General features: G+C 49.0%; 1 protein-coding gene across 3 annotated transcripts in view; it reads right to left on the bottom strand.

Moving 5' to 3' along the window:
• Positions 1-13,072, bottom strand: part of Thoc5 (THO complex subunit 5) — a 32,462-nt gene that overhangs the window by 2,477 nt on the left and 16,913 nt on the right. For all 3 annotated transcript variants that reach the window (XM_051164778.1, XM_051164776.1, XM_051164777.1), the window contains 11 exons: positions 12,052-12,129; positions 10,742-10,782; positions 10,459-10,558; positions 9,667-9,775; positions 6,923-7,024; positions 5,761-5,857; positions 5,150-5,264; positions 3,655-3,758; positions 3,454-3,541; positions 2,200-2,315; positions 298-488 (listed from right to left, as the gene is read on the bottom strand). In XM_051164778.1, the coding sequence (XP_051020735.1) occupies positions 298-488; positions 2,200-2,315; positions 3,454-3,541; positions 3,655-3,758; positions 5,150-5,264; positions 5,761-5,857; positions 6,923-7,024; positions 9,667-9,775; positions 10,459-10,558; positions 10,742-10,782; positions 12,052-12,129 (1,141 nt within the window). The remainder of the gene's footprint in view (positions 1-297; positions 489-2,199; positions 2,316-3,453; positions 3,542-3,654; positions 3,759-5,149; positions 5,265-5,760; positions 5,858-6,922; positions 7,025-9,666; positions 9,776-10,458; positions 10,559-10,741; positions 10,783-12,051; positions 12,130-13,072) is intronic.

Genomic DNA, 13,072 nt, shown 5'->3' with positions numbered 1-13,072 from the left:
CTCAGGAACACTCGAAGGTCAGCCAACGCTTTTTAGCGTGGCTCAGTGCAGCTTCCTGGGCTGGGTGACCTTCTCCGGGTGACCAAGAAGAACAGGTAAGCCAGGCTGCAGCTGGCGGGAAGTCTCAGGAAGGAGAAAACAAAATTCTTCCCGGAATCTGGCAGCAGAATTTTCTGGTACAAACAGAAACAGATGCCTCTGTGCCATGGCCTGACCAGTGAGACTGAGTCTCCTAGAGGGCTGAGACCTCTGTTCATGTCCTCATGAGGAGTCACGTGAGCCCAGCCCTCTACTCACCTGAAAAGCCGCAGGCACATCTTCTCTTGAGGAAACTCCTTGGGGCCCTCTACACTGTCATCATGGCTCTCGGTCTCCAGGTAGACATCCAGCAGCACACACAGCCTCTGCAGCTGGTTGGTCAAGAGCTGGTGGCCGGGCCGAGGGCCACACAGCTCCTTAGAGCACACGTTGACCTCACTCTCCATAGCCTGTGTGGGTGGGAAGCCAGCACCTCAGCATTTGCTTCCTCAGTATGGCTGGGCACACTGGCCAAGCTTTTACCTCACAGCTGAGCCTGACAGCACCACAAGAGCTATGGCTGGTGCTGTTCAGGAGCTGTACACACAGAACTGTGCCACAGCCTTGTCCAGAGACCCCTTTTCCTTAAGGCAATGGAGTTCTCCTGACTCTCAGCCACTTTCCCACATCAAATGCCTCCAGCAAGAAATACAGGTATGTAGAGAAAGATTTTTTTTTTTTTTTTTTTGGTTTTCCAAGACAGGGTTTCTCTGTGTAGCCTTGGCTATCCTGGACTCACTTTGTAGACCAGGTTGGCCTCAAACTCACAGCAATCCACCTGCCTCTGCCTCCAGAATGCACCACCACACCCAGCCTTAGAGAAAGAATTTTAATTCCCAAGTCAGAAGGCACTAGTCTTAAGAACATGCTCTGTGGCCATAAGGCTACAAAATCCCATCAAGAGGCATGATCTTAAGCAGCACCTGTAGGGCCCTCCCTGTCATCAAATCTGAGTTTTTCTATAATGCTTCTGAGTTTATTTACCACCTTACAGAAGGCCAAGGTGACATTGTTTTTGTTGTTGTTTCTTTTTCTTTCTTTCTTTCTTTCTTTTTTTTTTCCTTTAGGTTTTCAAGACAGAGTTTCTCTGTGAAGCCTTGGCTGTTCTGGACTCACTTTTGCAGCCCAGGCTGGCCTCAAACTCACAGAGATCCCCCTGCCTCTGACACCCAGAGTGCTGGGATTACAGGCATAGGTAATAAGATTTTAAGAAAACTTGTTGGGGGGCTGGAGAGATGGCTAAGTGGTTAAGAGCACTATCTGATCTTCAGAGGACCTGAGTTCAGTTCCCAGCAACCACATGGTGGCTCATAACCATCTATATATGTGACCTGATGCCCTTTTCTGGCCTGCAGGTGTACATGCAGATAGAGCACTGTACACATAATAATAGATAAATAAATAAGAAATCTTTTTTGTGTGTTTTTGGTTTTGTTTTTGAGTTAGGATCTCACTATATAGACCAGGCTGGCCTTGAAATCACAGAGATCTGTCTGCTTTTGCCTCCCTAGTGCTGGAATTTAAGATGTGCCCCACCATGCAAAGTTCTGAGTCAATGTGTGCTATTGCCATGAGCTGGCCATGTCAAGGACCCTAGCCTCAGATCTGCTGAAGTACGCTAGCTCCCCCTACCCGCCCCACCCCTGTCATGAGGCTAAGAAGAACGGTAAAGCTTTCCCTTCTGATCCAAGTGGGAATGCTGGTGGTGTGTTCAGAAAGTGTCTCCTGTGGGTATTTACCGCCTGAAGACTGCTCCTACTGGGATTCGCTGACCCGCCTCCCTGTTCTACTTTATGTAATAAGCATGCTGGGCTTGGGGGTGGGCTACGGTCTCTCCACCTGATTCCTGTTTTCTGTGTGCTGCGTTTGTCTTCACTCCCTCAATGCCCTTAGATCCAAGTCCCTGGAGTGCTCCAAGGATGCAGCACCCTGTTAACAATGCCAGCTGAGAAATGGGGAAGCTGTGGGTCTCGGGGAAATGAGGTAAATAAGTCTGTAAATTCTGGTATGTCCCTTCTTGGGACTGACACAACGGCCACAGCCTCGGCAGCTGCAGGTTTGGCCTCCGCCCATCTTTCTAGGGGCTTGCCCCATTCTTTCTGACACCCATGTGGGTCTTACCCGAATATTGTCATCATTACTGTTGGTTTTCTCCCCTTTCCAGTTGAGGCAGAGTCGGAAAACCGGTGGGATGCAGGAGTAGCCAGGGTTCAACGCCACAGCGGCCTGAAGTTTAGCTGAGAAGGGGGAAAGGCAGAATCAGCGCGTGCCAGCTTTCCGCGGTGGTCTCCACACTGTGCCGGAGCCAGCACAGACGTCTCCTGTTACCTCAAGTGCTGCGAAGCGTGCTGGTCCTAACTGTTCTAGGATCTACGTGGAACTGCCAGCTCCCTGAGTGTAAGGTATAGGAATTCTGGCTTCTCCAAAGACCACATTCTACTTCCTGGGGTTTATCAATGGGTTAAATTGGCTACCTTGAGAAATAATTAAAAGAATTGTTTTGTGTGTTTGTGTGTCGATGTTTGATTGTTTTGCCTCCATGCACCTTCATACCAGCATGTGTGCAGCGCCTTCGGAAGCCAGAAGAAGGCACTGGGTCCCTGATGGCTGTGGGCTGACATGTGGGTGCTGGGCTGAGCTCAGGTCCTCTGGATGAGCAGCTCCTAGCCAGCAAGCATCACTCTAATCCCTTTCATTTTGTTTTAAAGGATTTTTAGTGTTGTTGAGAGTTTCATGTAGCCTAAGCTAGCTTCAAATTCAGTGTATAACCTAGGACAACGCTGAACCCCTGGTCCTCCTGCTTCTGACTCCCAAGCAGGACTAGTGGCAAATGTTCCCAGGGCCTCACACCCAACACACATATGAGGACAGTGTATGCATCAGAAGAGGCAGGAGCCAAAGGCTCCTCATCTCCACAGGGACTGCTCAGGAGTCTTCACAGTCAGCCCTGCCCTTCTGTGAGGCAGGGAGAAAGGAAGTCTGACACTATGGAGAAGTAAAACAAAAGGCAACACACACCACACCGCACCGAGATGAGAGCAAGCGTGGCACTCAGGCAGGATGTCATCAGCTATTAAGTGGGATGAGCCCACCACCCCAGTGACTGTTGTGGACAGGGTCTCTCTGTGGAGCCTGGTCATCTTAGAACTTATCTTTAGAACAGGCTGGCCTCCAACTTGGAGATCCACCTGCCTCTGCCTCTGTTGTGGATTTAATGACATGAATTTGTATGGCTACGCTGTAGAACAAGTCCTCGATGAAAGGTGTGGTCCCCTAGTCACTAGTGTGTATGAATCTCTGTAGAGCATCCTAGACCTTTGTGCTTCTTTTGGGAAATCTCCAGGCATTGGTGGTATTTCAGAGGCAATCACCTACCTGTTCCCCTTTCAATAAGCGCCAGGTAGTAGAGATTGGTGTCCCCAGCCAATCCTGCCTCTACAATGTCCTTAGTGAAATGCAGCTCCTAGGACAGGAACCAGTGTGAGCTGCTGCTCCCCTAAGCCTCTGCACTGCTAGCAGGGGTTGGGGACAGAAGCTGATGGGTGACACGGTCATAGGGGCTGCAGTTTTACCTACCATGTAATCTTCATGAGCGATTATCACCCACTTTACCAGGCGAGAAACAACCTTGGCAGGGAAGAGGTACTGGCAGTCACTGGTAACTGGCACAATGCCGTGTTCTAAAAGAGAGCAAGGCAGGAGGCATCACAGGTAGAAATCAGGTGCCACAGCTGGGGGACTAGCGTGGCTTGCTGGAGGGCTGAGATGGCCTTGCCATTTGTCCAGTACATCTGCTACTCAAGAAGTGCTGCTCCACACGTGGCAGGACTAGAGGCATTTCCATGACAACCACTTCACACAGGGCTACATGCCTGTGGTCAGACCCAGCACCCCTACATTCATGGGTGCTTTATCCATAATGCAGACAAATGGAGCAAAACAGAGCCCTGCAGCCATAACTAGAATCAGGGCCTCTGCGGCAGGAACTATTAATTAGATCAAATAGCTGAGAGGATTGCGTTTTCTCAGCTGACCTGGACAGAAAAACCAACTGCAGTGTTCTGTGTCACTTCCCTGCTGGTGTTTCAAAAAATATGCCAACAGAGGGAACACTGTCTGGACAGTGATCCAACCTTGGCAGTGCTGAGCGAGGAGCAGGGCCTGAGGGATGGGTGACCTGCACTGGAGATCAGTGTCCACATGGAATCCAAGACTTGGCCTGGCAGGAGGGAAGAGGGTTTCTAGATGGGTCCTGAAAAACCAATGCTTAACTTAACATCGATTTTGTTTGTTTTTTGCTTTTTTGAGACAGGGTCTCTGTGCAGCTTTGGCTGTCTTGGAATTCGCTCTACGAACCAGGTTGGCCTTGAAAACTCACAGAGATCCACCTGCCTTTGCCTCCTCAATGCTGGGATTAAAGGCATGCGCCACCAAAACCTGGCTGACAATGATTCTTTAATACCAAAAAGATCTGACTCTCTCCAAAACCTTACCCCCCGCCCAAAAGTGTCTTGTAAATACCCATCAAGTTTTTACTGAATGAACTAAAAGCCAGATGGCCACTACCTAGGTCAATCACTCATTATAATCACCTGGGAGCTTAGGAGACAATCCAAGGGGCTCAACTGTACCTTTGGAAGCTCTAGCTCAGTAAGTCTTAGGGAAGGATAATGGGGTGACCCCTGTATAGTTACAGTGAGCTGAATGTGAACTCAGTGAATACAAGGGTGTATTGTTCCTCCCCTCAGGCTATACGGTGAATTAGACTCTCATTAAATACTTGCCAAGTGCATATGAATCTGTGATGCATGAACCTAGGACAAAGCTGCCTTGATGAACCTGTGAACTTGTACCAATGGCTCTGAGAGGGCTGACGCAGAACTGATGACACTGTAGGGAGCTCAGACCTCCATCGGAATGGGCCTGCAGCTCGCTCCCTGGCTCAGTGAGGCCAGGAACACAGATCTCTTTGATCTGTAATCAGGATTTACAAGTTCTGAGGGAAAGGATGTGCTTTTTGTTCCTGTGTTGACTGAGTAGATGTCAGGCCCTAGTAGCTGCCCCAGCTTACCCAGAGATGCAAACTGTTTGTGGAGAGCTAGGCGGGACTGTACCCTGGTCTTCAGCAGTTTCATGGTGGTCTCCATGTGGCTGGCGCTCTGTGAGTGGTCAGCCATCACTGTGTGCTAAGAGAGAATGACAATGAGGATCCACGTGAGAGCTCCCCTTTCCTCCCCCCAGGGACCTCCATCTCCTGGGAGCAGCCAGACTGCACAGCCGTGTCCCAAGGTGGGTGCTGTTTGGGAACAGCAGAGTTTACCCCCTGTAACAGGTCAAATGCTTAGCCCTGGCAAGAATACAAGATACTGGGCTCCCATGAAGCTGTGACCAGTTCCTGAGGAAAGGCAGGCTTCTAACGTATCTGGCCTGGGATTCTGCCCATCCTCACTTGTAGCACCCTTGTACATAAGTCCAAGGGTGGCAAAAACTGTAGCTGTGCCATATCTGGGGCAAGACCAAGTTATCTTTCGTTTAGTTGTAGGGAAGGCCAAGTCATTTCAACACTTGAAGACTAGGTAAGGTATTCGGCTAGATCAACCCCCTACGGAGCTATCAGAGGCCTTTCTGGAGTCTGTCCAGGAAGAGGAGAGGGACCCAAGAAGGCAGGGTCAGAGTACACACCTGAGGCTGGTCTTTAGGGAAGTGGAGGCCACCCAGCTTCTGTACCCACAAATAGGGGTGACCTAACTCAAGCACATAGTCTCTCAAAGTCAGGATGCTACAAAAAAAGAAAACAGAGTAAAACAATTGCATGAATTGGGAATGCAGCGCAGGAGCAGAGCCCTCACCCAAGGCCCTGTGCTCAATCCCTAGTGCGGCATGGCGCCAGGATACAGTCCTCCCCGCATCCCAGTGCCACACGCTCCTTAGCTGCAAAAGATCCTGGAACCACATCTCCAATATTTACTGCTTTTGCCCTGGAACCTTTGCCTCTAAAGCACTTCCCAGAAAGGCAGTGCACTGGTGGTCACTACTCTACCCACTTATAAAATAGCTTTTAAAGTCTGGAATACTCAAGAGAATTACAATGCATACAGTTCATTGGGGTTTTTTGTTTGTCTTTACTTTTATCTGCATGAATTTTATGCTGAATTTATCTCAATGCTGTAAGTTTCCATTTCTTCTGTGCAACTCCTCTTCTGGCTTTGGAGCAATTTCTTCCTTTTCTGTAAGGATCGTCTTATTGGGGGGAGGGGAGGAAGCTCACGCACGGGTTAATCTGGCCATGAGCTGTGTAAGCTCGCTGGAGAATCTACATCTAACCCTGGAAGGCCAGCATGACTACATTCGTAAGCATGTACAGCATAAATTCAGCACTCTTTTCTTTACAGTGACATCTTTCAGACACTTGGTGGCTTTCTGGATATGCATACCCTTGATCCCTCGATGGCCTGGGCAGTTTCACACAGGTGTTCTTAAAGTGAACACGAAGATTTAAACCTCTTGATTTACATGACTTTGTAGGGTTTTCTGGGTCAAGAGAGTACTCAGCCCTTTTCACAGGTCACCTCAGACCCCTTGCAGACATTTGTGGTACTAGGGATCTAATGCCCCAGACCACCACAGAGCCACATTCCTAACCCTGCTGCCCTCTATTCCCCATGTTCTCAAGAGTTCCTCTTTCCATGATATTCCTTTGTCTTCTGTGTAAGAACAGGAAGATGTCCCCTCCAGCCCCAAGGTTCTCTGGGTAACCGCTGGCCCTAACAGGTCTCCAGCTTGGCCTGAACAACCACCAGACACAGACACAGAATCCGGGAAGGCTGAAACCCTGTTTACTCACCCAACTTTATCAAACTGATACTGGTTGGCTGGATTTGGAGTTTTCTTTCCATGGTCTCCTGGGTACAAACAGCTCAAGACGGAGTCGGGAGATAGTAAGTCTCTGCAGAAGGAAAGACTGCAGTGAGAATGCCAGCCAACATGGTCCTCAAAGTGGACCTGGGCATTTGAGAGTGGCAATATACCACTCAGACCACTTACGATGTCAACTACCATCTTTTTTGGGGGGCTGGGAACAAGGTTACTCTGTGTAGCCCTGGCTGTCCTGGACCAGCCTGTAGACTCTGTAGACCAGCCTGACCTTGAACAGAGATCCGCCTGCCTCTGCCTCCAAGTGACGGGATCAAAGGTGTGCGTGACCATACCTGGCTCTACCACCATCTTTCACTGAATGAATGCTTCCTGTGAGCCAAAGCCTTCCTGTGCTTCAAGCTCATGGCCTCTCACAACACTGTGAAGCAGAAGGGGTTAGCATCTCATTTCTCAAGGCTTTGAAAAGTGGACATCGAAGCTCATGATGCTAATAAGAATAGGGGCCAAAGTCACCCTCTCCGATCAGAAAGATAGCATTTTCTCTTTACTCCGTGTTCATGTGTATGTACTGTAGCACGGAGGACAATTTTCAGGAGTCACTTCTTGTCCTCTATCTTATTAAGGCTTTCCTGCTTCTGCTGGGCTTGCTTACCCCAAACTCCCACCTCAGTGGACTGATGGGTACAATCACCTCTGGCTTTGTACAGGGGTTCTGGGAACTGAACTAAGGTCATCAGGCTTGTGTACCAAGTGCTTTTCCCAATCTCCTTGGCCTCCAGGAACAGGAGCCCTTAGTATTTTGCTGTGTTTTGCTGTTTTTAAAATTATCCCTTCCAAGCCAGGCGTGGTGGTGCACACCTTTAATCCCAGCACTCGGGAGGCAGAGGCAGGTGGATCGCTGTGAGTTCGAGGCCAACCTGGTCTACAAAGCAAATCTAGGACAGCCAAGGCTACACAGAGAAACCCTGTTTCAAAAAATAAAAAAAACTTAAAAAAATAAAAAATACCAGCACTCGGGAGGCAGAGGCAGGCGGATCACTGTGAGTTCGAGGCCAGCCTGGTCTACAAAGTGAGTCTAGGACAGCCAAGGCTAACATAGGGAGACCCTGTCTCGAAAAACCAAAAAAAATAAATAAATAAAATAAAATTATCCCTTCCAGAATTGTATAGTGGTCTGAGAAGACAACTCAGTTGGTAAGGTGCTTGCTGCACAGCATGACAGCCTGAGGTCAATGTCCACCATCCAAGTAAGAAAACCCAGGCACAGCAGCCTACACCTATAATCCCTGAGGAGGCAGAGGCAGGAGCCCGTGGCTTTCTGGCCACCAGACTAGCTGAATGAGAAAACTCCAAGTTCAGTGAGATCTTGTTTCAAAAGTAAAGTGGAGAGTGACTAAGAAAGACACCTAATGTCGAGCCTCTGGGTTCTACACATGTATACCTGCACATATACACACAGACACACGCATACAAGTTCTCTGGGGCCAGGGCACTACTTTGAAAGAAGAAAGCTACATAAAGTTAGAAATAGTGCTAGAAATAATTACAAAAATAACTTTATACGCACAATTAAGTGTTCTGTTTTTCTACAGAGTTTGAACATACTAGAAAGCAGCATATTTTGGAGCAATTTTCTATATTCTACATATGGAAAAACAGTACACATTTGTATTCTGTATAATTTAATGAGTAATGATCAGAGTACTCAGCATTTCTACTTCTCTGAACCTACTTGTTCTTTTGGAGAGAGGATCTTACTACACATCCTAGCCTGGACCTCACTGCACAGGCCCGGGTGGACCTTCAAGAATCAGGATGATCTCTGTGAGCTGGTCTACACAGCATATTCCAGGACAGCCAGGGCCACACAGTGACACCCTCTCAAAAACAAACAAAACAGGAGTCCTAAAACTACTGGGTGAAGGAAAGACCTGGTTGAGATGTGGAGCTCAGAGGAAGCAAGCTCTGGACTCCCTCTGCTGGGAACAAGGTTAACTGCACCCAGCATCCCCCAGGTAGCTCAACACTACCAAGGAAAGGCTACAGTGTAGACTGTAAGTGCAGGGTCTAATGGCAGGACTCCTCTCATCTGGCAGGATGGACAGGGACAACAAGAGCTCTGCTCCACTAGGCATCAGACCTGTGCCTTTCTGAGCCTCGGGGTTCTTTCTCCAGCTGACCGCAGGACCAGGTCAGGCAGGGCCAGGAGTACTAGGACAGGGCAGTGATCCTCTAGTGTAACCTAGCTTACCACAGATCCTTTCGGTCCTTGTTCTTCCTATTCTGAACTGCAGAATACCAAGCCAGGGGCTTCCTGGGGATGCCATAGCTGCCTGTTCATAGTCCTGCACTTACCACCAACTTAAGGACAAACCTTGGGACTGAACTGAGCTGGGAAAAAAAACCCTGCCACCTTGGGACAGAAATGGGGAAAAAAGGGACAAAATTTGTCAATCTGGTTATGTCTCCCATACTCATTCATATATTTACATATTTTACTGGCTGCAAAGAGCCTGTGGCTGTGCTACACAGCAAATATGCTATTATCACAAAGGTCTCACAAATGTAAATCAGAGAACACTTTTAAATCTCAGTGAATGCCAGGACTGCCATGCAGAAGTCTACAGGGCAAAGGACCTTCTTCTAGCCAGAGGGAGGCTGGAGAACAGGAGCTCTCCCCACACCCCCTCCCACGCCCGTCTTCCCCCGTACCCTGCACTAATGGGGGTGATCAGCTCCACGGCGGTTGTCACTTTGGCTTTCACTGTCATGATGTTGAGGTTCATGAGATAGTAGAAAGTCAGATGGAGCACACTGTTGTCTGCAGAGGCAGGGAGAGAAGAGCTCGTTCACCAATCACATGTCAGAGGGCAGGCGAGGCACTGCATATATTTAAGCCCAGCACTTGGAAGGCAGGCAAGAAGATCTCTAAGTTGAAGGCTGCCTGGTTTACATAGAAAGTTCTAGGACAGCCAGAACTACTATAGAGAGACGCTGTCTCAAAAGAATAATAAAAACAAAAACATTGTTTGTAACATGTAAAATAAAGAGTGCTGGTGAGACAGTTCAGAGGGTAAAGGCACTTGCCACCTGATGCTCTCAGCTCAATTCCTAAGACCCACATGGTAGGAACACATGTGGCTCTCTGACTTCCATATGCCTGCTGCAGTGGTAATGCACACACACACACACAATAAATAGATAAAGGTTAAAATTGTTTTTCCTTCTCTCTCTCTCTTTTTTTTTTTTTTTTTTTTGAGACATGGTTTCTCTGTGTACACCTGGCTGTCCTGGACTTCCTTTTTAGACCAGGTTGGCCTTGAACTCACAGAGGCTCCACCTGCCTCTGCCTTCTGAGTGCTGGGATTAAAGGTGTGGGTGAGAAAAAAGAGAAATAGAAGACTGAAATATTGCAGACAAAGAGTCACTAGTTTACTGGACCCTTTGCGCCAACAACTGACCAAGCTCTGAGGTACTGTGGGAATTAAGTGAATGCAGTCAGACCTTTGCACTTCAGATCAATCAAGACCGACAGTGGGTGCCTTTTCAGCATCTCCTTGCGCTTGTCATCCAGCTGAACCCCAAGTGTGGGTCGGCGCCGCTTCTGGACAAAAGAAAAACCCAAGATGCATTATACGAATCTCCCCTTTGCATCTCTATCTCCCAGAGCTTCAGCAGAGCTGCCTGGGGACACCTATTCAGTCCTCATCCTCTTGCTTTCAGGAGTGTGGTGCTTGAGCACATCAGCATGGCTGCATAGTATTCCCGAAACAGAAATGGGGCTCACCGTGGTCTGCTCCTCCTCAGCATCAGAGTCGCTCTCATCATCTGAAGCCACACAGAGAAGGTAGTGAGAAGTGAGGTAACTGCAGAGGCTCCCTGATGACGAACCTCAACCACAGGGACTGAGGGGCCCACCCAGACGGTCCTTTGTATGAGTTCCTTCAAATAAGTATTGAGTTAATTGGCTGCTTCTTACTTGGTATAGAAAACATAATGGAAAGAAAAAATAATGTATAACCCCACAAGCCCTCGAGCACATGCATGCGTGTCCGTCCGTGTGTCCGTCCGTCCGTCCGTCCGTCCATATGGGCATACAGGCCAGAGGTTGTACTCAGGATGCACCTATCAATCACCTCTCTTGTTTTGTTTTTGTTTTTGAGACAGGGTTTCTCTGTGTAGCCTTGACTGTCTTGGACTCCCTTGGTAGACCAGCCTGGCCTGGAATTCACAGCGATCCGCCTGCTCTGCCTCCCGAGTGCTGGGTTACAGTGCACCACCACATCAGCTGTTTGATTATTTATTTATTTTTGAGGCAGGCTTTCACAGGGCTGGACATTCCAGATCCTGGGATCTGCCTTTCTCCATCCCCATTTAAGTTGATGGTGTGGTTTGTTTGTTTTTCATTTTTCTGACAGGGTTTCTCTGTGTAACAGTCCTGGCTGTCCCAGACTCCATTTGTAGACCAGGCTGGCTTCTACCTCCCAAGTGCTGGGATTACAGGCGTGTGCCACCATGCCCAGCTGCTGTGCTGTGGCTTTAAAAGCAGCATAAATAACAATGGCTGCCGATATAATTAGAGGGTTGTTGGGTGCAGAAGGTAAGAGAGTTCTTTTCTGTAATCCACACAATGATTCTATAAGAGGAATTTATCTTCCTTTTTAGGGTTAGCGGGGGGGGGGGGGGGGGGGGGGGGGGGGGGGGGGCACTGAGACAGGGTCTCAATCTGTTAGCCTAGCCGGCCTGGAAGTTGCTTTATTAACCAGTTTGGTTTTAAACCTATGACCATTTTTCTGCTGAAACCTCCAGAATTTGGGAATTGCAGGCATTATCCCATAACCAGCTACCAGCTACCTTTTACAATGAGTAAAATATGCTCCCTGCTGTCCTTGGGGTCAAAGTGCTGGTGAGTGGCAGGGCTGAACCCCAAAGACTGCATTTGGTGAATCTGGGAACTGAGCTCTCTTGGGCCTATGCTAAAACTGACATTAAGGTCAAGCCTCCTGCTCCCCTGCATCCGTCCAGCCATCTCTCCAAGGACCTGGACCTCCGGAGTGATCTGGTGTCCTTGGTGGGCTCTCCCATTTACCATGTTACCTTGGGAGTCCTCGGGGGGCTTGAAGAGAGCTTTGGCTTCGTCCACGCTGCCTTCAATTGCCACAGACAATGTCTTATCTGGAGATGAGAAAAGGTCTTTTGGGAAAGCTGCAGGGGAGGCTGCTGAGTGCGCACACCAACTTAGCAGCTGGGCACCTCCCTTACCTGCCCCAGCTCTGCACTGACTGAGGGTGAGGACAAACTCACTCCATACACAGGAAGGGGCAGAAACTGATGTCTTTTCTCTGTGCACTGCTTCCCGGCTAAGCACCTCTGAGGCTGGTGCAGAGCCCTGGACACCCCATAGGTCTCCTCCACCAGCTGCTCTGCAAAGGTCTCACGCAGAAGCTGGCATCCACCCACATCCCAGAAATGATGGAGCACTCTCTGTGAAAAGTTCTGTACTCTGCATGCCACCAAGCACCTGGTCTACCCTGTCTCATTTCCCTGGGCAGTGGACAAGAGCAGGTAGGAACAGGGATCCTGCAGCCGAGTCCCAGACCTGAATTCCTGCCCTACTCGTTACTGAGTAAGTGACCTGGAAGATAAACTTACTGACCCGAGGCTCGGTTTCCATATCCATAAAACACTATTGGGAAGCAGTGGCTGTTTGTTGATTGGCAGGAGATCAATGAACTAAGGCTTACATTTTTAATTACATTAGCTTTGGGGGTGAGGGACGTAGTGCAGAAGAGCACAGTCAACATGCACAAGGCTGTGGCTTTGATCCCCAGCAGCACAAACAAGTAAGTAACTGCACTCTTCAGCCTCACAACTGTATGGGGCATCATGCTGTTATCACAGCCAGCTAGAGGGTCCTAGTGCTCATGAAGTAACAAGCAGAGCAGAGCCCACGGCAGGCTGACTGGACTTGAGCTGGGCTCTTAAGCGCTCAGTGACAATCCACCTGCCTCTGCTTGCTGTCTCATGAGCCGTCTCTGGGTACGTCCTACGGCTGTGAGCAAATACACCACACTCTGCTTCCTCGGCCCTTTTCCCTGGTGGGGATGGAGTCTAGGGC

This window comes from Acomys russatus, chromosome 22 (genome assembly GCF_903995435.1).
Source record: "Acomys russatus chromosome 22, mAcoRus1.1, whole genome shotgun sequence".
Lineage (NCBI taxonomy): Eukaryota > Metazoa > Chordata > Mammalia > Rodentia > Muridae > Acomys > Acomys russatus.
This window is presented reverse-complemented; position numbering and strand designations above follow the sequence as displayed.